At 36.2% G+C, this 25,301-nt stretch overlaps 1 protein-coding gene across 1 annotated transcript in view; it reads right to left on the bottom strand.

Moving 5' to 3' along the window:
• RP1 (RP1 axonemal microtubule associated) overlaps nucleotides 1-25,301 on the bottom strand; it is a 301,141-nt gene that overhangs the window by 145,003 nt on the left and 130,837 nt on the right. Inside the window, exons 16-18 of the mRNA XM_037031824.1 lie at nucleotides 21,689-21,866; nucleotides 5,873-6,004; nucleotides 2,123-2,170 (exon numbers count right to left, since the gene is read on the bottom strand). Of these exons, the coding sequence (XP_036887719.1) occupies nucleotides 2,123-2,170; nucleotides 5,873-6,004; nucleotides 21,689-21,866 (358 nt within the window). The remainder of the gene's footprint in view (nucleotides 1-2,122; nucleotides 2,171-5,872; nucleotides 6,005-21,688; nucleotides 21,867-25,301) is intronic.

Here is a 25,301-nt window from a genome sequence, read left to right as displayed (position 1 = left end):
ATTCCAAATAAAACCATATTAACATATATAAGGGGTCTACATTAAAGAAATATCATTATTCTAACCATTCAATTTAAATTAGAATGCTTCTACTTAGAAAACCACATTTTAAAAGAAATATTCATGGCTTTCACTCAAGATGATAGCATAGATACACACAGTACTAACATCCTTCCAAAAGCACATCAAAGTTACAACTAAACTACAGAACAATCATCATTTAGAACTGCCTGAAATCCAGCTTAATGGCAGGCCTACAACTATGGATTTAAAAAGCCACATGGAAACTGGTAGGAGGGCCAGAGACCCAGAATGGCCTGATCCCACACCCACATATAGTGGATACAACCTAAAAAGGACCTCCCATAAGACAATCAGCTGATTTCTCTACAGAAACTTGGTGGGTCAGAAGAGAATGGCAAGAAGTATTCAAAGTAATGAAAAGTAAGGACCTACAACCAAGATTATTCTACCCAGCAAACCTATCATTTAGAATCAAGGGCATATAAAGAGACTCCCTGAGAAGAAAAAGCTAATGGAGTTCATCACTACTAAACCAGTATTATATAACATGTTAAAGGGTCTTCTTCAAGAATAAAAAGAAAAAAAAGAAGATAAAATATGCATGATAAAATAACAATAAATACATATTTTTCAATAAATGAATCTTAAAAACAAAATAAATTAACAAGTAGAAAAAAACAGACCCATAGCTACAGAGAACATTTTAATGAATGCCAGATGGATGCCAGATGGGAGGGATGGTTTAGGGGATGAAAAAGGTAAAGTGATTAAGATGTACAAATTGGTAATTAAAGAATGGTCAAGGAGATATAAGGTACAGCATAGGGAATATAGTCAATAATATTGTAATAAATATGTGTGGTGTCAGATGGATGTGAGACTTATTGGAAAGATCACTTAGTAAGTTACTTAATGTCTTGTCACTAGGTTGTAAACCTGAACCTATTATAACATTGTATGTAAATAGTAATTGGAAAATTAAAAATTATTTAAAGTCAAACATTTAAAACTAAATAAATAAATATTAATACAGGTAAATAATTTAAAAACATACATGGGTATAAACCATAAAGTACATCTGAAATCAGAGAATATACTAAAAAGAAACGCTAATCCACTTTATAGTATATTTACATAAAGGAAGAATATACTAAGAAGAAAAGAAAATATGCTAAGGAAAATTAACAAGGTTTAGTTTATAAAAGAGGTTATTGACTTTTCATGGGTCAAAAGAATTTAAAAGGAATAGCTATTTTGTTCAACATTAAAAAGTACTTTCAAGTGGTTAGCATTACATGAAATACAATTGCTTATTACTGCACTTTTCATGTGAACTTCTACATTGCTTTTGCCAGACCAAAGTTCCATTCAAATCCTCCTTCTACAATAAGTGAAAATTTATACTACCTTCCCATTTTAACTTACTACAATAGCATGACCAAAAAAACCTATACTTCACTCTGGATATTGAGTGCTATTGTTTTTAATATTACAAAGAAACAAACATTAAGGTCACAACAAGAAAAACAATTACTATAATTCATTACCTGGAAAATTCATTTGTAAGAGTTATTCTAAATAAATAATACAAAATTATAAATGAGTATCCATTGTAAGTTATAAGTAAAAAAATTTTTGAAAAAATGATGCCCATAGTATTTAATGCTATGAAAAATGCTTATAATGTTTACTGCCTTTAATTAACTAAAAAATTTTATACCCAATATAACCTATATATGTGTGTATTTATAAATATGTATAAATATTTAAGATACTTTTGGGAGGGCAATAGGAAAGATAATTTAAAATTTTTTCTTTATGTTTCATGTGTTTTATTTTCTTTCAGAATAAACAAAATCTACTGTAACCACCCCTCTCTTTAAGGAACATTTTAGCATGATAACAGATTTCATATTATTTTGCTCAGTTATCTTTGTTTCTTAAAGAATTGGCATCTAAAAGGTTTAAAAAGAGAATAGTCTGTGGCTGAGATTTTGGCACACATTAGGCCTTCCCAGCAACACCAGTGAGATACGATGAATAAGGGATTAGTATTGCTGTTGTTCTGCTCAACTTCCCAGGCACACAGTAGGCTCACCTTGATTCAGAGATGAGACTTCAACTGCATTCACCTTCCTGGGCTTGTCTTCTCATTAGTGAAAATAAGAGTTTACAGTAAAGATTTATAAAAAAAATTTCAGTTCAGAGCATCAAATTTTGTCTTCTTGGTTCCAGTATTTTTAGATGCAATGTTTTCAAACTTAAAATTATATCCCAAACACTTTAATCATTCTTAAAATATAAATCTCAAACACATTTATGAATAAAATGATATAGAGCTTTGGATTAGCTTTAATTCAGCAGGAGTGATATGGGCCATAGTGTGAAGGACTGTAATGGGAACAAGATTAGGCATATAGTCATACTTTGGTACTGGTTGGTTTCAGAACTTATCAAACCCTATACTCATCACATTTTGATGAGAAAAAATGTTTCAGCATTCAGCACTTGCTCAGGAATCATTGTACTTGTTAGAACTTGAATGAGTCATGATACCCTGCAAGAGAAAAATGCTTCATCATTCAGTACTTGTTGGTTTCAGCACTCATCATGAGTTCTGGAACAAATTAACAATGAGTACCAAGGTACCACTGTATATTGAAAGTTTTTGAAGCTGAGTAATGAGTATATGAGGTTTGATTAGTTGATTCTCTCTACTTTTGTATATGCTTTAAATTTTCAATAACTGAAATTTTTCTTTACCAAAAATAAAATTCCTCCATCAAACTCTCTCTAACAAAACTAGCAGCAAAACTCAACTTGATCCTAAAGGAAAACCCTACAAATTTAATGACATAAAGCTCTATTTACTACTACAAAAGCATTATTTATTTTATATATTGTATTATAAGTTCTAGATGTTTGTCTCCCTTGATGTAGATGAGAAGTTTCATCTTTTCTTTTACTAATACCTGAGCATTTTGAATACAGAGATCAGGTTTATTTTATCTATCTTACCTAATCCCCCAAGCTATATACACCTTGCCCTATCCTGAAAGTACACTGACAAACACATCTCATTCTTCAGGAATGAATAGTTGGTTTTGACATATTTAGAGTATAAAAGTAAGTTTTCTAAAGAACCTTTCAACTGACTTAATGAATGGCTAATGTAATCCAAATCTACCTAGTGTGCCAGGTAAATTGCAAAACAAAGAGGGAGGTTATTTCTCAAAGAAACAGTTTTTAAAAAATTTTCTCTCTTTTTAAATTTTTTAAAGATTTTATTTATTTATTTATTTTTTAGAGAGAGGAAGAGAAACACCAATGGGTGATTGCTTCTCATGTGCCTCTTACTGGGGACCTGACCCACAACCCAGGCATGTGTCCTGCCTGGGAAATGAACCACTGACCCTTTGGTTCCCAGGCTGGCACTCAATCCACTGAGCCATATCATCCAGGGCAAAGAAACATCTTTTAACCACTGAAGATGTTTGATAGAAGTAGAAAGAGGACAGCTAAAAGGAGTTATGATCTAATTGCTCAGTCTTCTAACTAATATTAATATGCAAAGATATTTTCCCCACCTGAAGGATGCTTATAAAAACCATTTCTACTGCAACCACAGAAGGCAAAATTTAAACAAATAATGGCCATTTTCAGGTGATATTTGCATTAGAAAAGCTTTACCACCTATATTTCCAGTAATTAATATCCAAAGACAAAGTATGTGCTATACCAATGCTTCAAATATCTTAGTTAATAAATTAAACAGCTTAATTAGTAAAGTTTAGTCTTTCTTTTCACAGTCTTTGGTCCACTCTACATTTCTACTGTATTGCTATTTACACGTTAAAAAATTATGTCTGTTTACAACGAATTAATGAGAAATTTTATTTTGAGCCTAGTATGCCTTGGATGTTTCCTTCATCTAATTTATCTATTTTTAACCTTATATTTTTGTGGGAACTATATAAACACTTTTCCAAAGAAGATATACAAATGGCCAGCATGTTATTAAAAAGGGGCTCAAAGTCACTAGCCCAGGGAAATCAAGTCAAAATCAATGAGACCACATCACACCTGTTAGAATGGCCATCATCAAGAAGACAATAGATAACAAGATTTGGTGAGGTTGTAGAGAGAAAAGAATCCTTGTGCACTGCTGGTAGTAATGTAAGTTGGTTTGGCCACTATGGAAAACACTGTGAAGGATTTTTTAAAAATTTAAAATAGAACTACCATACGATCCAGAAATTCCACTTCTCAGCCACGAGAAAGAAGGAAATTCTGCAATTTGCCACACGTCAACTTTCATAGATGAAACTTAAGGACAATATGCTAAGCAATATACAAAGAGAAATATTGCATATCATTTATATGTGGAATCAAAGAAAAAGCCAAACTTGTAAAAACAGAGAGTTAAATGTTAGTTACTAAGGGCAGGAGTTGGGAGTGGGAGAAATAAAAGGGAAGTCTAAGGGTACAACCTTGAAATTAGCAGACAGAAGATCTGGAGAGCTAACGTATAGTATATTGATTATAAACAACAATCTTTTTATAAACAAAAAAGTGACTAAGAGAGCATATCTTAACTATTCCCATCACACACAAAAAATGGTAATTATATGGCATAATAGAAGAACTAGCTAACCCTACATGGGCAATCATAGTACAATACACAAATGTATCAAGTCAACATATTGTACACCTTAATTTTTTTTAAACAACTTAACAATGCTAACATTTAAAAATGCTTTTGCCAGAAGAAACACATTTTTATAAGATATATAGATTTTTCTCTTAAACATTTTTATACTCGTAAAAAAAGTATCAATTCTCAGAAATTTCAGCTAGTATGCTATTTTCAGCCAAGACAAATTTTGTTAGAGGCAGCCATCCCAGATTGAGGTGCCATTACTTCCTGACACAAGACTAAATTCTCCTTCTGTAAAAAATTTAACTAAGCACATGTTTCTTATGCAGTGTGATTTGTTCCACTGCTCCATGGATTTATGATATGACATGAGAATATGAAACTGGGCCTCGTCCATACAGCAAAAATCAAAAGGCTAATTTCTCCTTGCTGTGGTTGTTGCAATAGGATCATAGGGTTGTAAGCAAAAGGCATCTATTTCCTGTTGCTGTCTAAAAAAAGGGAGCACGCTCAACACGGATTTCAAAAAAAAGTGTTTTCGAGGTAATATAATCTATTTATTTCTCAAGATAATTTTTTAAAAAATGGTTCAGAGCCTGTGGTTACTATGTCAGTTTACCCAAAAATGACTAGATTCTGATGCGCAGAATTTGTCAGATATCATTCATTGTACTACTCAGTCAGATTGCAGGTAATACATTTAAGAGCAAGAAAAATGATCAGACTAAGAATAGAAACTAAAAATTCAAACCTCTGAGGCCTAGAGTACTTTATCAATGCTTCAGTATCTGTATCAAATAAACGGAGATTATTTTTGTTGTTGTTTAGACTTTGGTGAGCATTTCCTGTTACTTCTAAAATATATTTCTAAGGCATTTTGTAGTTGATAGTCCAATTATGATGTCATAATTTAATGCTACCTTATTTTCAAGTTCAGGAGTAACATTGAATTCAAAGTAAAAAAAATAAATAAACTTGAATGTATGTGTTTTGCAATATAAAAACCAAAGCACAAAAAAGCAAGATAGCAGCTTAAAAGCACATTCATGTGGTATAATGAAACCTATATGATAAAAATAATTTGGTGTTATTTTTGAGGTTATCCACAAAAAATCAGTGCAAATAAACTAAAATAATAATAATAATAATAATAATAATGATGATAATCATAATAATAAAGCTGTTGCTTACTTGCAGTTGAAGGAAGCAAGGAACCTCTGGCCTCATTTTCTGGTGGTAATTCTTTTTGTTTTTTTGACTCTTGGATCTTCTCCTCCTCTTGGCTGGGTGTTGCAGACATACCCACTGGGTTTTCTCTGCCAACTGAAATTATGATTTTAAAAGATGCCATACTCTCAAAATCACTTGTTTCTTCTCAGAAAACTTACCATATGTTCGGCTATGCAAGTTTAAGTTTTGCTATTGTATCCATTTCAATGCCTAGTCAAATCCTTTTACTCTGCATTACATAGTTACCAGAAAAGAACTTTTTATCCTTAGCAGTAGGCTGTGTGTGGATGGTATTCCTGTAAAATTTATTCACTTCTTTGTAAATCAAAGCATGATTTAACATCACAGTATGAATCCAATGACTTATTCAAGATAGTTCTTATAGATTCTAAACAGGAACTCCTTTGATAATCTGGTACTTTGCTTTCATCTGAAGGGGAAACTGACTAAAACATAATTTAAGCCATACTTCATATGACTTTACTATAGTAAGAGAATCAAAGAAATATACTGTACCTATGAATTAAAAAAACATTAATTATTTTTCTGGCTTTTATATAGAAGCAAGTTGTTTTGGTATCTTCTTGAGGAATAGATATCTCCAATCCAGGTGAATAATGACTCCATTTTTATAATATATGCTCATGAGTGCTATTTCCATTTAGAATTTCAAAGTTTAAGTAGTTTGTGTTTTATTTTTAGGTATCAGTCACAGTACAACCATTTCAAAATGGTACTATGATCATCAGATTTTAGAGGCCTTATCAGAAACAAAAAATTATACAGATGTCTGATTCTATGTAACAATAAACAATAGCAGATATTTCTTGATACCACAATTGCATTATATAATTTAAGATGACTCATATATGTTAGCATGAGAAGGAATAGCAACCTCATAGCTACAGCTAACAGGGATTAGCAAGATGATGTGGAGTGACGGCACAGGCTCGTACAGTGCTGGTGTCTGGAGAAGTGCCCAGACCCTATCGTCCTGTACATCCTTCAAGGAGTATAAGATACAGTTTCTAACAGGAGCAACATATTAAACACAAACTCTGTAACAACGTGTTTTTCCACGTGTTTTATTTGCAATGCAGTGCTTGGGCACTGGAGACTGATGCTAGTAACGAAACTTAAAAATATTAAAAGGAAGATCAGATAACTAGAAATATGTATGCTGAGGGTAAATAATGCTTAGAGAGGGAAAAACATACAATTTAGGGCACATTTTATTATGACCCAATTAAGAGATCCATAATTAAGGGTCTGCATTATTTACTAATGCAGACATCTGGGATCTGCAAAGACAAGACAAACTCTCTTCCAGTAACTTCCATAAACATAAAAGTAAGTCTATGAATAAGACATGCGTTTCACATTAATAAGGCTTAGAGACCAGAGGGAGAACATGTAAATAATGCTACATACTGATGAGTGCTATAACAGACACACAGACAGAGTACCTCGGGAGCACAGAGGAGAAAACAGTTACTGCTCCATCCTCGAAACCAGAAACAAGCACTTGAAGGGCTGCATGACAGGGTTGGCTTAAGCAGACTGTGAAATGGGAATAAGCATCTTTCATCTCTCTCCACTCCTGCCAATGGCTTCTCAAGATTCTACCTTATCCTCAAAACAATGTCAGTTTTTTAAAATAAATGCAGTAGCTGCTTTAACAGTAAAAATTCAGGGGCTAGAAGCTGTTTTTTGGAAAAGTCACTAGGGTGTTCCTGTCCTGTAAAGTAGGCTGCCCACATTGCCTTTGGGCCTGGATGGGCACAGATGGAGGGCCAACACCCAAGTACCAAATGGACCTCCGTTGGATTCATAACCAACTCTGAATTGAAATAACTCTTACCATTGTAGTCGCTTTTTCTCACTTTCATAATTTAAAAAGAAATTAAAATTAGCAACCACAGCAGCATAAAATAAAACATGGGATGAAAGTGAAATAACCAGAATCTTCTAGCTGAAGATACTATCAAAAAGTATGCATGACATATATACCTAAAATTGAATGATTATTTTATTCACTTCATACAGTGTCTCATTATTACCAACAGATTAGTAATATAAAGATCCAACAGACAGAAAAGCTATAACTCTATAGAACAAATGAGCATATATTTTTGTTTTATCAAATACCAGCTATTTAGAAAGTAAAACAGCTAACACTTATACAATGACAATGTGTCATATTATTATGGCATTTTTAAATCCATAAAGATTATTTTATTATCTAAAACACACGTTTGTCATATTTTTTTCTAAATAAGATTATAATATATATTTTCAGGATGTGAAGAATTGGCTATGTGACAATACTTTATTTATATTTTGAAACTTGAATAATCTCAGCAGACTAGGTAAAGCATAAATTAATTTTCCAAACATTTTTTAATAAAAACATCCATAAGGCCTGAACCTGAAATCCCTCCAATTATAATGAAAATGTAACAGTTGAACAGTATCTTTGGTCCTGCAGTTTTTCAGGCTATGAATACCCCAGGCCTCACAGTTTGTACACAGAAGATGGCTGATATCGTAAAACTGGGCTAGAATCAGGACGAGAGAATTATTGTGCATAATTTAAGTTTCTGTTATGATACTTATAAAACTTGGATATGTTCACTGTTACCTACATGTTCTACAAAAAGTAACAGAATACCGAAGTTAATGGAAAGTCACACGTAATCTTGATCCAAGATTCTTTAAATAATACCTACACAGTGTGGTCTTGATACAGGGTGCAGCCAGGAGGGGGCCCAGAAAAGATTTGGAATGGTGTCCAGAACTCAAAGTTTATAGGAATATTGGAGGAAATATTAAGATGCCCCCCACCCCCAGGTGTCAGTTGGGAGAAGGGACAAATGGAGCAGGGCCACTGAGAGTTGTTTTGCATAGCAACAGTTTTGCAGCTAACCTCTAGAATGGTCATTTAACATATCTATAACCTTTAACTGGTTTCATAGATATGTTAAATAGCTGTGGCCATATTTTGGGCCAGGGAGAAGTGAGTGCCAGATACCCAGGATGTAATTAGAGGCTGCTTCTCTGAGACAGGGCCTGCGTGAGAGCCATGTAGCTTTAGCAGAGTGCGGACCCTCTCTTGGCCAGGTGAGGGGGGAGAGCCACGCTGTATAGACCCCTGTAGCCATTAGGAGGGAGAGACACGCGGTTTCAGCAGAGTTAGGACCCCCTCTTCTAGCCATGAAAGAGAGAGCCATGTGGTTTTGCCAGAGTTAGGACCCCCTCTTTCNGTAATCTTGATCCAAGATTCTTTAAATAATACCTACACAGTGTGGTCTTGATACAGGGTGCAGCCAGGAGGGGGCCCAGAAAAGATTTGGAATGGTGTCCAGAACTCAAAGTGTATAGGAATATTGGAGGAAATATTAAGATGTCCCCCGCCCCCAGGTGTCAGTTGGGGGAAGGGACAAATGGAGCAGGGCCATTGAGAGCTGTTTTGCATAGCAACAGTTTTGCACCTAACCTCTGGAATGGTCATTTAACATATCTATAACCTTTAACTGGTTTCATAGATATGTTAAATAGCTGTGGCCATATTTTGGGCCAGGGAGAAGTGAGTGGCGGATACCCAGGATGTAATTAGAGGCTGCTTCTCTGAGACAGGGCCTGCGTGAGAGCCATGTAGCTTTAGCAGAGTGTGGACCCCCTCTTGGCCAGGTGAGGGGGGAGAGCAATACTGTTTTAGAAAGGTATAGACCCCTGTAGCCATTAGGAGGGAGAGACACGCGGTTTCAGCAGAGTTAGGACCCCCTCTTCTAGCCATGAAAGAGAGAGCTATGTGGTTTTGCCAGAGTTAGGACCCCCTCTTTCCCAGACAGAAAAGGGAAAACCAGGCAGCTTTGCCAGAATGGAGATCCCTGTGGCCAGGTGAAGAAGAAAGACGCGCGCTTTTGGTGGAGTGCGGCTTTGGTAGAAGAGGCCCACGTGCCTTTGGGGTGCTCTCTTTGGCCGAGTGGCCTGGAAAGTGGGAGAGACTTTGACTGGAACTTGGTACAAAGAACTCTTGCCAGTGGAAGGTGCCACATGACTTTGGATTAATTGGAGATCCTGCCTGGATAGGCGACACAGCTCACATGTCAGTGACCTGAAAAACAGACGTGTGCTCTTTTCCTGATTTACGGTGCCTGGAGTTGGGACAGTGGGAGAAGGGAGCTGTGTGTGTGTGTGTGTGTGTGTGTGTGTGTGTGTGTGTAGGTGTATATCCTAAAGGACTTTAATATTTTAATGAAGGCATTAGGCCTGAATAGCATCAAATAAACATTTTGTTTCCTTTTCACAAATCTCTGGCATTGAGAGATATCTTTCCAATTGGCCGCGGACAGAAGAGCCCAATAGATATTAGTATACCGTCCTTGGGAGGGGCCTCTGTTTTCTGAAGCAGTTTTTGGCATCCCTCGGTGGGCCAAATATTGCCCCCCTCTCGGACCCCTTGTTCGGTAACAGTCTCATTAAGTAGAATTATAAAGGCAGGCTTATTATCTGGAACAATGGAAGTACTGAAATTCCAAATCATCCATACAACCAGATAATCCACTGACAACGTTCTCTGTGGACCCTGTATAGTAACTTCATCATGTAAACAAATGAAGTCAGATCTCTTCATACTTTCTCCTATATATCAATATAAGGTTCACAGTAATTACTACAAATGTAAACTCATGAACAACAGAACAAAGAGGTTTTGTAACATAAGCTAGCTGGCACAGCCAAATGGTAATGAGACAAAATGACTTTTATTATAACTTTTCAATATGCAATTAATTAATTAAACCAAATCCTTACCACACTGTAGATAAAGAAACCTAGTCACAGAGAAGTTAAATGATAGGTCCAAAATGATTAGAAGAAAGAATGAGAGGTATTGCTTGCCTTCCAGGAATCTACCAACTCTATTTAAGTTGTAAGAGGTATACCATGATGAACTGGAGTAGAAACCAATGAAATTGAAAATATAAAAGCAATAGAAAAAATCAGTAAAACCAAAATCTAGTTCTTTGAAAAAAATCAATTAAATCAATAAGACTTTAAACAGGCTAACTAAGGAAAAAGCAAACAAGAGAGAAATTACCTATATCAGAAACAAGAGAAGAGACATAACTACATTATCTGAGGGACATTAAAAGGATAGAGCAGGGCCCGAGCTGATGTGGCTCAGTGGACTGAGTGCCAGCCTGCAAACCAAAGGGTTGCTGGTTTGATTACCAGCCAGGGCACATGTCTGGGTTGTGGGCTGAGTCCCTAGTTGTGGGAGCGTTAGATACAACCACACATTGATGTTTCTCCCCTTCTCTTGCTCTCTCTCTTTCCCTCTCTCAAAAAATAAATAAATAAAATCTTTTAAAAAATAAAAATACAAGGACAGAGCAGGGTCTGTCATGTGCTCATGAGCCTTGCCAGACCAAGCAGTGTACAGAGAAGGTTTCTAAGGAGGCTTGAGGAAAACAGGTACCTGCCCCACGGGAAGATCTCCACTGGAGTCTTTTGAAATGCAGACTTACTCTTCTCCTTCTATGATTATCTGATCCCTTATCCAAGTCCCTTGATTCCTAAAGATGCCTGAAAATTTCAACTCTGTATTCCTGAACACTGTGAAAGCTTGCTGTTAAAAAAAAAAAAAAACTGAGAAGTTGGACTGCTCTATCTCTATTGATATGCAAACAGCTTGAAACTTTCAACAGTTTCAAGAGGAATTTTTCCTTTTTTTTCTGGATATGGGGCAAGTTCACTTTATTATACATAGATAGTTAGCAAAGATTCTAAAAGTGATAAAAATGATTTGGGGCACTATAAATTTTTAAATAAACATTCTGCAACTTTTCACAGAATTCCTAACACTTTCCCAATCATTGATCCCTTTGAAAAGCTAAAGGCCACAAGCTTCTTCCCACCTAGAATGCACACTTATGAGTATTTGCCCAATATGTATTTACTCAAAATACACTTAAAATTTTAAAAGGTTTACAGATTCAGACTAAAAGTTCTTACTGTAATGTAATGTTATTCTCATAAGTTATGTTAATTAATTTATTAGGGACATACTACTACATATGAAAATAAAACCCAGATGTTCCTGATCTGAACTCTCATTCACTTTATGTTATACCATGCATTCATTGCAGGATCTACTCTGAGCAGGCACTTTGCTGCTTCTGGGGGACAAATGTTACTATTTGGCACTTTAGGGTCAGAGAAGTCCCATCAAATGCTGTGAGGTATCTTTTAGTTTAGTAACAGAGAGGGCTTCAGGGTAGCTTTTAATTTCATGTTAGTCACCATGAGGTCAGTGTTATCAGAATAAGCTTCAAAGGGGATTGGTTGTATTTTATCAACTGAATTCTATATACTCCAGGCTTGCTGAAATTAATTTTTGTGGCTTGTCCTTCACTGTTATAAAGAATAAGTAGATGCAATAATATGTTAAACATCTGGTCAGTATCTGGTTCAAGAGTTTCACATACTTTACAGTCAAAAGCTTTGTAAGGGAATTGGCAGCTCAAAGACAAGGTCCATTTCACCAAGATATTTGTTTGTGTTTGAATGAGAACAAACTAGTGTTCCCTCCTTCATGTCTTCTCTGCTTTCATATAAAACACTTTACTACTGACACTTCTATTCACTAAATGTGTTGAAGTTTTCCCCCACACCAAACCATTCTGCAATACCAACTATGTGTCCTACATTCTATCTTAATTCTAACATAATCCACCTAAAGATAGCATCAGTTTATAGATTAAGGGCTCAGTCCTACAAGACTGTCCCCACTTCACATGCCAATCTCAAATCCAGTTTGTCAACTGTGCTCCCATCTAATAGGCTGTAAGTCCAAGGTTCCCACATGCCCTTCTGTAGGAGACCATTCTGGTGGTGTGGGCCCAGCCCCAGAGTGGCAAACATTTACTGCAAAATAACTTCCTAAAATCCATGCTAAACTTTCCAAGGAGGAGAGTAACCAGTTCAACCACGTTTGCCTTTTCATTTGTAAATATCCCTTTTCTGTGATGTGATTAGCTGCATTGGCTCCTTTGTTTTCGGTAAAAGGTGACCACCTAAAGCAACCTGTGCATAGTAAATGAGGACCATAATGTAATGTGCTGAGAAACCCAATAAAGGCCTGGAATGGTGGAGGCCATGGATTTTGCTCCCCATGAGAGAAAAGCCATGTAACAGGGTACAGCCAAGAGGGGGCCCCCAAAATGGATTTGAAATGGGGTCCAGAACTCAAGATATCCAGGAAATATTAGAAAGACATATAAGATGTCCTCACCCTTTACCCCCCACACAGGTGTCAGTTGGGGGAAGGGACAAATGGAGCAGGGCCATTGAGAGCTGTTTTGCATAGCAATGGTTTTGCAGCTAACCTCTGGCATGGTCATTTAACATATCTATAACCTTTAACTGGCTGTATAGTTAAATAGCTGTGGCCATACTCTGAGCCTGGGGGATGGAAGTGACTTCCATCCAAGACATAATTGGGGGCAGGTCCCCCGAGTTACAGCACCTGCATGAGAGCTTGGAGATGATCAGCTCCACGACATGGGGCCACACCTGCCCAGCCTCACAATGGCAGCCCAGTAAACTTGGAATAATACATGAATGCTGGCAAATGTAGCCAATTATAGGAGGAGTCGGAAATGGGGCTGCAGAGTTGGACTGGCATGGGGATTTAAAACCCAGACACAGCAGCCATTGGGGGAGTACCATGCAGGTTTGCCAGACTGGGAACTCCCACAGCCATGTGAGGACAGGGAACCACGAGGCTGTGGCAGTGCAGTGAGAGAGCCGCACGCTTTTGGACATAGTGGGGATGCGTGCAGCTGGGGGTAGAAAGAAGCACCATGCAGCTTTAGCAGAGAATTGCCACTGGGCTTTGCCAGAGTAGTGACCCTACCCTCTCTGCAGCTCTGGTGGAGAGAAGAACCATGCAGTTTTGGCCAGGGTGCAGACCCCTGCAGCTTTGGTAGAAGAGGACCACGAGGCTTTGGGGTGCTCCCCTTGGCCCTGTGGCCTGGGAAGCAGGAGAGACTTTGCCTGGAAAAAGGGTGAAAGAACTCTTTACCAGAAGGCCATGAGAAGGTGCCACATTACTTTGGATTAATTAGAGATACTGCCCGGACAGTGACACAGCGGATGGTGGCAGGAGCCTGGATCTTGGACTTTTGCTTCTTTTCCTGAGTTAAAGTACCCCAAATTAGGGCAGGGGGAGAAGGAAGTGCCATGGGTGTCTGTGTGTGTGTGTGTGTGTGTGTAGGTATATAACCTAAAGGACTTTAATATTTTAATGAAGGCATTAGGCCTGAATAGCATTAAATAAACATTTTGTTTCCTTTTCACAAATCTCTGGCATTGAGAGATATCTTTCCAATTGGAAAGGACTGATCCTAAAGGACTTTGATATTTAATGGGGGATATTGGGTCACTGCTTTAAGTCTCTATAGCTTTAAATAAACCTTTCCTTTCCTTTTCACAAATCTCTAGCATTGAGAGACATCTTACCTCTGGCGGTGAACAATTGAGCCCAGTAGGTGGTCAGGACGGTATTAGTATACTATGCTTGGTGGGGGCCCCTGCTGTCCTGTAACAGTTTTTGACATCCCTGGGTGGGCCAAATATTGCCCCCTCTTGGACCTCTGTTCTGTAACAACCATGCTGTCCCTTTTCCTCCACTTCACTTGGTAGTCTGTGTGAATGTCATTTCATCCATAATGACACAGACACTGCGGGCCCGTGTCCTCATCACCTTTCCATGGGTCCCTTTAATTTGCTACAGCAGCTCTTAGAACTCTGGAAGCAAATTTACTAATTTATTAAAGTATGTGATAAAGGATACAGGATGAACTCTGGTAGGGTCCTGACCACAGCGGTGTCTGTGAAGCTGGGGTGCATCATCTTCCTGGTATGTGCATGTGCTTACCAACCTGGATGCTCCCCAAATCTCAAACTGTTGGGATTTCATGGAGGTTTGCTCACATAATCATGATTAACATCATTTCCTGCCCCTCTCCCCTCTCTGAAGTTGGTGAGTGGGGTTGGAAATTTCAAGCTTCTAATCATAACTTGATCTTTCTGGTGACCAGCTCCCATTTAGGAGCCCACCTAGAGCTGCCTCAAGACAAAAAAAGTTCCTTGTGTTCTTATCACTTAGAAATTCACAAGGTTTTTAGGAGCCCTGTGTCAGGGGAGGAATCAGGGGCTCTGTGCCAGGAACCAGGGGGCAAAGACCAATATATACACTTTCTATTATCTCACACTGTTTTTCTCTACATTTTTTGTCAACATCTTCGTTTTCCTGATCTGGCATAAAATTTGGCATTATTTGGAAAATTAAGGAAAAACACGGGTAAAAGAAAGGAAAAATATCTGCACAAAACAGAATTTCCAATGGTGCACACCAACACAGGAAACAGCTATCTTTGTAGAGCAGCCATTCTGTGTGCTATCTTTTGTTCAAGTGTGCAGAGTCTAATGATTAATTTGAGTCAAAATAAATCCTTCAGGGGAGTTGTGGCAACTGATTCTGCAGGCACCTTTTCATTAAAGTCCTAGGTAGGGGAAATAACCTTGTTGTAGAAGTTGAGGGGTTCGCGGTACACATATGGAGTTCTTTAACCTGGTGATTCCCATCTAGTGAAAATGAGAAAATATTACTAGAAATTGTATTCTGAAGAAATGTTGGTGCTTTTTCAGAATTCCTAGGACTCATAATGCTCATATAAAATTTCCATAGTGATATCTCAGGCATCCTTGTCCTTATTAAAACAGAAAGTTGCTTTACTATATTTGGAAAAGATATCTGTAAGGCTAACATCTCTTGAAACAATCTATTTCTATACAAATGTAGACATTTATGGTACTGGTGGTGAGATTCCCTAGATGAATAAGAACTTTCAGGCTAATTTGTATGTCAACAATAATAGGGGGAGAACTACTCTGTAGACTTCCAGTATAAGTCTTCAGAGATTCTGAGATTATTAACAGGTAACACATAAAACACACTACCTAAAGGCAGCCCAAACCTTGAAAATTTCAGCCGAGGCCACAAAAATGTTAGCTTACATAAGTTAGCTAACTTATGTTCCAGTCTCACTTGAAGGCCATGTCAACAGGTATTTCTATGTATAATATTTATACTACTTCCTATAAAGTGGGCATTATGCCTTTAATTTTCATTGCTTCTTCCTACTGAATTCATGGGAGAAAAAAAAACTTACCCAAAGACTTTATACATGTTCTTGAATTCTCATATTATAACAAAACATTTACAAGCCATATGTAATGCACTGGACTAAAAATATCACATCACTGCAAAATGGTGCTGTGGTCATTTTTGCAGATTCACAACAGTTAGTGAGGAGGTGTGGGACTAGAAATTTTAAGTTTCCTTTGAATCTGAAAGTCTAGAATCCTTTGGAATATAGCAATTCTCCCTATTTTACAGTTTTGCTTTTCATGGATTCACTTACTGTGGCCAAAATTATGATTGAAAAATTTCAGAAGTAAATAATTCATATATTTAAAAAATTTGGGCCATTCTTCAAAACACAATGAAATATTGGACCGTCCTGCTCCATGGCACGTAGGACATGACTCATCTCTTTGTCCAGGGTTTCCTGTTGTATATGCTACCTGACTGTTCATCACTTAGGGAACTGACTGTCAAATAGTGCAGTGTTTGTGATCAAGTAATATTTATCTTACTTAATAATGACACATTCACATAACTTTTATTAGCGTATAATGTTATGATTGTTCTATTTTATGTTATTGTTGTTTTAATCTACAGAAATTAAAATTTATCATAGATATGTATGTATAGAAAAAAACATAGTACAGATAAGGTTCAATACTAACTGTGGGTTTTAGGCATCCACTGGGGAGTTTTGGGACATGTCCCTCAAGGATAAGGGGGTACTACTGAGGAGAAGCAATCTTTATAGTGCTGAGGTCTATAGCTTTAAAATATGTTTGAAAAATCCTTTTTAATGTTTTCAAGTAAGAAGAGTTACCTGCATCCCACTGTTTTGCCAAATTCATTTATTAGTTCCAGCAGTTTTTTGGTAGAGGCTATAGGATTTTCTATGTACACTATCATGTCATCTGCAAACAATGACAGTTTTGTTTCCGCCTTTCCGATTTGGATGCCTTTTATTTCCTTTTCTTGTCTGATCACTGTGGCTGGAACTTCTAATACTATATTGAATAGAAGTGGTGAAAGTGGGCAAACTTGTCTTGCCCCTGATCTTAGTGGAAAAGATTTTAGTTTTTGCCCATTGAGTACGATGTTGGCTGTAGATCTTTCATATATGGCCTTTATTATATTGAGGAATGCTCCCTCTATTCCCATTTTTCTGAGTACCTTTATCATAAATGGGTGCTGTACCTTATCAAAAGCTTTTTCCACATCTATTGATATGATCATGTGGTTTTTGTCTTTGATTTTGTTTATGTGATGTATTACATTTACTGATTTAAGAATATTGAACCATCCTTGCATCCCTGGGATGAATCCCACTTGTTCCTGGTGTATGATCTTTTTGATGTATTATCCAGAAATCAAAGGCATTTTTGTATACTAACAATGAAACAGCAGAAGCAGAAATCAAGAAAAAAATCTCATTCAATATAGCAAAAACAAAAATAAAATATCTGGGAATAAACCTAACCAAGGAGGTGAAAGACCTGTATGCAGAAAACTACACAACACTGAAGAAAGAAATCAAGGAAGACACAAACAAATGGAAACATATATCGTATTCATGGATTGGAAGAATTAACATCATCAAAATATCCATACTACCCAAAGCAATTTACAGATTCAATGCAATACCGATTAAAGTGCCAATGGCATATTTCACAGACATAGAAGAAACACTTCAAAAATTTATATGGAACTATAAAAGACCCCAAATAGCAGCCGCAATTTTGAGAAAGAAGAACAAAGTAGGAGGGATCACAATACCTGATATCAAACTGTATTACAAGGCCACTGTAGTTAAAACAGCCTCGTACTGGCATACAAACAGGCACATAGACCAATGGAACAGAATAGAGAGCCCAGAAATAAACCCAACTCCCTACAGTCAATTAATATTGGAAAAGGGGGCAATAACATAAAATGGGGTAAAGATAGCCTTTTCAACAAATGGTGTTGGGAGAACTGGACAGCTACATGCAAAAAAATGAAACTCAAGCACCAACTTACACCATACACCAAAATAAATTCAAGGTGGATAAAAGACTTAAATATAAGCCATGAAACCATTGAAGTCCTAGAGGAGAACATTGGCAGGAAAATCTCAGATATTCATCCCAGCAAGATTTTTATTGATATGTCCCCTAGAGCAAGGGACATAAAGGAAAGAATAAACAAATGGAATCTCAGCGAAATTAAAAGCTTCTGCATGGCTAAGGAAAACAGTATCAAGATTAAAACAGAAGCAACAGCTTGGGAAAACATATTTGCCAATGATACCTCAGACAAAGGTTTAATCTCAAAAATATACAAAGAACTCACATGACTCTACTCTAAGAAGACAAGCGACCCAATTAAAAAATGGGCAAAGGTCTTGAACCGACATTTCTCCAAGGAGGACATACAGAGGATCCAGAGACACATGAAAATATGCTTGATATCACTAGCTATCAGAGAGATGCAAATTAAAACCACAATGAGATACCACTTTACACCAGTCAGAATGGCCATTATTAACAAGGCAATAAACAACAAGTGCTGGAGAGGTTGTGGGGAAAAGGGGACCCTAGTTCACTGTTGGTGGGATTGCAGACTGGTAAAACCACTATGGAAAACAGTATGGAATTTTCTAAGAAAACTAAAAATGAACGTGCCTTTTGACCCAGCAATTCCACTATTAGGAGTATATCCTAAGAACCATGAAACAGCAATTCAAAAGAACCTGTGCACCCCGATGTTCATAGCAGCACAATTTACAATAGCCAAGAGTCGGAAGCAACCTAGATGCCCATCGGTAAATGACTGGATCAAAAAGCTATGGTACATTTACACAATGGAATTCTATGCTGCAGAAAGGAAGAAGGAGCTCCTACCCTTTGCAACAGCATGGGTGGAACTGGAAAGCATTATTCTGAGCGAAATAAGCCAGATGATGAAAGACAAATACCATATGATATCACCATTAACAGGATTCTAAACAACAAAACAAACAAGCAAACAAAATATGACCAAAGACACTGAAATAGGGAACAGGCTGACGTGGTCCAGAGGGGAGAGGGGAGAGAATCATAGGGGAAAAGGGGATGGACTCATATGAACAAGTATAAAGGACACATGGACAATAACTTGGGGTGGGGGCTGAAATGGGAGGGAGGTAGGGAGCACTGGGGGGTGAGGGCTGGGAATATAAGACAGAAAACTATACTTGAACAAGAATTAAATAAAAATAAAAATTAAAAAAAAGAAGAGTTACCTGCAATGTATGTCTACTTTTCAGTAGAACTTTCATAAATGTTAATTTAACTAACACAAATTTCCATAAATATCCTCACAGGTTAATCCAAATAGGAAGAGTTTATTAATCAAAAGAATTTGCATCTAATCCTAAGGATAGTTTCTGAGATCTAAGCATGATAGTCCAAAGTCAGGACAAGAGAAAGGTCTGTAAGGCCAGCACAGACAAAAACCTCTAGGCAATTCCCCACAGGATGGACAACTAGGACCAAAGCCACACTATGTGTATTGATGAAAATCATTTGTCTTTTTAAAGTAAAAATTAAAAAATAGTCTTTTTATATATAAAATACTATAGCCCATTTTTTATTTAAAATTATACTTTTAGTATATTCAGAGAAAAAGGCAGATAAATATATGCAGCAGACCTTCATAAAAATCATGAAAAATATATATTAAAATATAGTTTTTATTTCTGGATAGATTATGTGGGTAAACTTTTAAAAATTTTTATAATTTTATGTATTTTATTTTATTTATTTATTTATTTATTTTATTTATTTATCTTTAGAGGGAAAGGGAAGGAGAGAGGAAGGAAACATCAATGTATGGTTGCTTCTGGTGCATCCCCTGCAGGGAACTGACCCCTGCCGGACACTGGCCTGCAACCCAAGCATGTGCCCTGACTGGGAATCGAACCGCGATCGTCTGGTTCACAGGCCCGCGCTCAATCCACTGAGCTACACCAGCCAGGGCTAATTATATGTATTTTATAATAAAAAGCATGATGGGGAAAATTATATAAAATGTTTACAGATATCAACCAGTTTAATCAATGTAAAATCAGTCCTGGCCTAATTTGCTCTAAGCTTTTAAAATTGATTCACAATAACTGGAGATATTCAATTATTTTTTCAAAAATATTTCTACAATCTTAGTTCAAATAATAAGATTACAGTCTCAAAAGACAATAAAAGTAGTATATCTACTTTTCAAAGTCAGACAAAATAAAGTAACCTGTGTTTTTCAGTGACTGGCACAAAATAACTGCCTGCAAATGTTAGCTACTATTACTGAAACAGGTACTTTCACATGCACTTAACTCACTTAAATCTGCAGCAACTCAACTGGGTAAATAGGGAAGATATTAGTATTATCCTAGTTACATAGACACAGAAACCAAAGCTCTTTGATGTTAACACAGCTTGTACATAAAGAGGAAAATTCAAGTCAGCCATGTACTCGCCCAACAATCGGCACAATTTAAATATGGCAACTAAAGGCTAAAAAGGAATTGATGCAGATAGCAGGAAGGATAGGACCAGATACCATCATGTTAAAATCAACCTCTTTTTATTCTTATTTTAAAATATCTTCTGTATAATCTTTTATATAAATAAATATGCAATATATATATATATAGGAGCAGACAAAAGTAGGTTTATAGTCATAATACAAGTAATGACAATAACTAATTAATAATAATACAAGAATGAACTCTGTTTCATGTACTCACAACTATAAACCTACTTTTGCCACCCTGTATAAATAATACCTATATGAATATAAAATACCCTACAGATTTTATATAAACATTACATATAAATAATAAGTAGACTTTGATAGGAAAGAGAAGTTAAATAAGAGTCAGACTAAGAAAATCTTCCAGATATTGATTAAGCCAATAATCCATGGGGTTCTATCAGGAAAAAAATTAAACTGCAAGCTATATTTTGAAATAATTTGAGAGCAGAACAGTTACCTCTCTAATCTTGGTGTTCAAGCAAATACATACTAAGTTTAATTGTTTAAGTAAAGACTTTAGATCTTCAATTTGCTAGAGGCCCTGAACTTAGATATGAAAACCAGTTTTCCATCCTACCTTTAAACTTTTTATCCAAATCCTGTTTTTAATTTAAATACCTTTTGTGTTGATCTTCTCTATCTCCTTTTGTACTATGATTATTAAAAATTAATACCAATGAGGCTGAGAATGTTTTCAGTAGCTCCATCCCTCTCAGTGTTCATGGAGATATCCTCAAATAACAAAATACAAGCATGCAAACACACACACACACAAATGCACACACCCAATTTTAAAAACTATAAAGGGGCGTGATGTAGCAAAAACTTTATATTTATTATTAAATATCAGAACCTGGAGTAAATGGACTTTATTTTTTATTGCTTCTTGAATAACAATTATAAAAAGCCTAACGGCTTAGTTCAAATAATAATTTCCTGAGAAAAAATATGATGAAATTATCACTTTGCATAAACCATCACAAAGCAAAACAACAAAGTATTCAAATTAAACATACATTTGATGACTTGTGGATAGAAGAAAACATTCCCAGTCTTCGTGTAAATAACTGCTTTTGCCTGTCCATCTGACTGAAGTCCAACAAACAACCCTGGGTTCTTTATAGATTCGAGGCTTACAGATGCATTTTCCAAGTTCTTCTGAATTTTAAAATGGCAGTCAATATCTCCTGTACCCTACAATCAATATAACACAATTTCATAAATATGGGCAAACACTGAAGGACAGAATTTAAAACCAATTATTTTACAATAAAGTAAACCAATAAAATTTTGCTTCATTTTCAAAACCTCATTACAAATCTAGAAACACCTGCATAAATTTCCCAGTGCACTTCACATTATTGCATAAGATCCAGAACCAGAGACCCTGTGACTGGCTGAGGCAAGGGTGTATACCTTGGAGAAAAGGGCTCTGAATCACAGAGAAACTTCAACTGAGAAGGATGGAGTGGATGCTGTCTTTTGTTCCAGTGTTGTCCATCTCAATAGGTGAACAGAGAACAATAAAATGTGAAACTTTCCTTTTGGAAAATAATATAATGATGGAAAAAGGAAAATTCTTACCATAAGTTCATTTACATTTAAACATAAATTAATTGTCTATGCTAGTCCATATTTTCTGAATTGAATGGTCACTAGTAAATCAAGTTCACATAAATTACTCAAAGACTGCATAGGGAAAATTCAAGAATGAGAAACCTGGAAGTAATCTATACCACAGATAATCAAAACTGCCTCTCTCTTTTTATGTCATTTATAATCTAATATTAGAAATTTCACTTTTTTTCACATTTTATGGCCTTACAAAAATTTTAAGATTTATCAGTTGCAGAAAACAAATTTTGTGAGAATGAATTAAAATTTCCAATATCAACTCATATTATTTGTAAAAGATTGTGTTCTGACATTTGTCCTTAAATGTGAGCTTCTTCTATCTAAGAACCAAGTGTCTGTTTTCTGTCTCTCTTTCATAATATAAGTATGAATTAAGCAACTTTTCTTTTCTTGTTATGGATAGAATAAAACTCTGGCTTTGAATTGTTCATACACAAGTAGAGGACAGACCACATATACAAATAATAATAGCATATAAGACCAACCAGATAGAGATGGACTCCTTGGATTTAAGGAGAGAAAAAAGGCACTAAAATTAGGGGAATCAGGAAGGACTTCCTGGAGAACGTGAAGCTAAGTTGAGTGTTAAATAACAACTAAACTAAATAGAAGAAAGTGAGAGGCAGTGGGAGGTAGGAAATCTCAGGCAAAGGGACAATATGAATAAAAGTTGAGAGGCAACAGGCAGCATGGGGCATGGGATGAATAAGCTTTTTGATGTTGCTGAACAACAAAGAAAGGAAGATGAGTACAGAAAGGTCAATTCAGTCTGTGTCCAACTTGACTCAAGCTCTTCAGTTTCACTATTATTTCCCATAAATCAGGCCCATATCACTTCATGTCTCAATCGCCATAGCCACTAGCTGAAGTAAGGATAATATTGTTGGCATATGAAACCGATATATGTCCATTGCTCATTATCAGTCTCTCTCACCTACTGGATCAATAATGCTCATTGTGTCATGGGTAAGTAAAATGTAGCCTAGAACACACAAATGTTTGTTCAACTTTGAATTACCAAATAGAAGTGTTTTAATAAATCTATACCAAATATAAAATTAGAAGAAAGGTGATTTTAATTTGAAAAAACAAGCTTTTTTCAGAGGTAAAAAGTTGTCGAGAGAAATTCCAAAACTTAATTTTATGTACTTAAAGCCAAGCCTGTAGGACTAGATACTACAGAATTTACATGATAAAGCTACTGAAAGGTATATATTATATATGACATAGAGAATATTTCCACCCTACAGAAAAAAGAAAATCCCATCTAGTGCTAGGAGAAGGAGGGCAGAGGTAAATGGCCTAGAAAAGAAAATGAATGTCCTTATTCAAACCCCAACTGAAGTTGATTCTTGATATTGCAAAGAAATAAAAAGCAGTGAAATATTCATGTATTTTAGGGTAAAAAATCTTATGAACTGGGGGGCTATTCCAAGAAATTTATAAATTTCCCTTAGAAAATCCTAGTATTCAACATAGTACCAGAGTAACATGGGGCCATCCAGGAGAATTAGAAATGTCTAAGGAAGAAATCATAGCAGTAGACACTGATATAGTTTCCCATCTACTGCACAGCCCACATGAAAAAAATCAAAGGGTACCAAAGTTATCCTATTCCCCAATAGCAGGCCCAAGTACTGAGAAATCATGTGACCTGGAAAAGGGCTAGACTTGCTCTAAGCTGAATGGAGTTGGAAACCTTGAGATCAAAGGCTAGGTAGGCATCTCAACCCCCCATGATATTGCTCAAAATATTCAGACTAAAATATCAGCCTCATTTGAAATCATACAATATTTACATGTCAAGAAGAAACCAAATAAGCCACACTGCAGCAGAGACAAGGGTAGGCCTGAAGAAGAGCTATGTCCAGTGGTCCTTAGTTTTTTAAGGCTTTTGTATCTAGATACCATCTAAGGATGAAAAAATTAAAAGGAACCCTGGCATCACTGATCTGTAAAAAACTGACCTTTGATCTGGATAGAAACAAAGATATATAGATATAGAATAGATATAGATATATAGATATATAGATATATAGATATAAGCATTATTTTGGCTAAAGAAATCAATCAACTGAACTGAGCATACTGAAACATGCTAGAAATTCTGGACAAACTATATGCTTTTGAGTCAAATTGTGCTGTTACAGAAATCTCTTAGTTATTCTTGAAAACTGAGATTCTCCATAAACTAGTGCATCTCTTACATAAAGGCCAGATTTAAGAATTCTGATATCATTATCAGCCCCCCATCTGCCCAGATTGAGAACAGATATCCTATTAAAAATGGGTGACATTTTACATAAAAGAGCATCCAATTGTCTATCACTCACACAATTGAAAACCCTTGCCCAAACACATCTCTTTTCTTACCAACTCTGAATTTCATAGTTAACCTCTTATGGCACTTTCACACTTGAGTCTAATTATTGATTAATTTTTTTCCCATCTATATTGAAATCTCCCTGAGGATGGGGGCATGTCTTACTATATCAAGTGCAAAGTTAGCAATGCTCAGTTTCTGCTTTTTAGTGGAAACTCAGTAAATGTTAGCTCTAAAGGAAGTTCTTTTTTAAACATTTTATTTATTTATCTTTAGAGGGGAAGGGAAGGAGAAAAAGAGAGAAATATCAATCTATGGTATTGATTCTCATGAGTCCCCTCCTGGGAACTGGCCTGCAACCCAGGCATGTACCCTGACTGGGAATCGAATTGCAATCCTCTGGTTCACAGGCCCACACTCAATCCACTGAGCTACGCCAGACAGGGCTAAAGGAAGTTCTTTTTTGTTAATTTTTAATCTCATAATTTGTTCAGGTAATGTCTTTCCCTCTTTATTTTGATAATTAAAAATGGGATTATTCCCTCTAAAATTCACCATTCCAGGGATGGAGTTCAGTACACACTATCTCAAAAAATGACACCATGGTATCTTGAATATTTCAAGCTGAGGAAAGTTATAAACCAGAAGGTACAGAAATGATTTTCTGACCT

Source organism: Sturnira hondurensis, unplaced genomic scaffold (genome assembly GCF_014824575.4).
Source record: "Sturnira hondurensis isolate 20B ecotype Veracruz unplaced genomic scaffold, ASM1482457v3 Scaffold0021209, whole genome shotgun sequence".
Classification (NCBI taxonomy): Eukaryota; Metazoa; Chordata; class Mammalia; order Chiroptera; family Phyllostomidae; genus Sturnira; species Sturnira hondurensis.
This window is presented reverse-complemented; position numbering and strand designations above follow the sequence as displayed.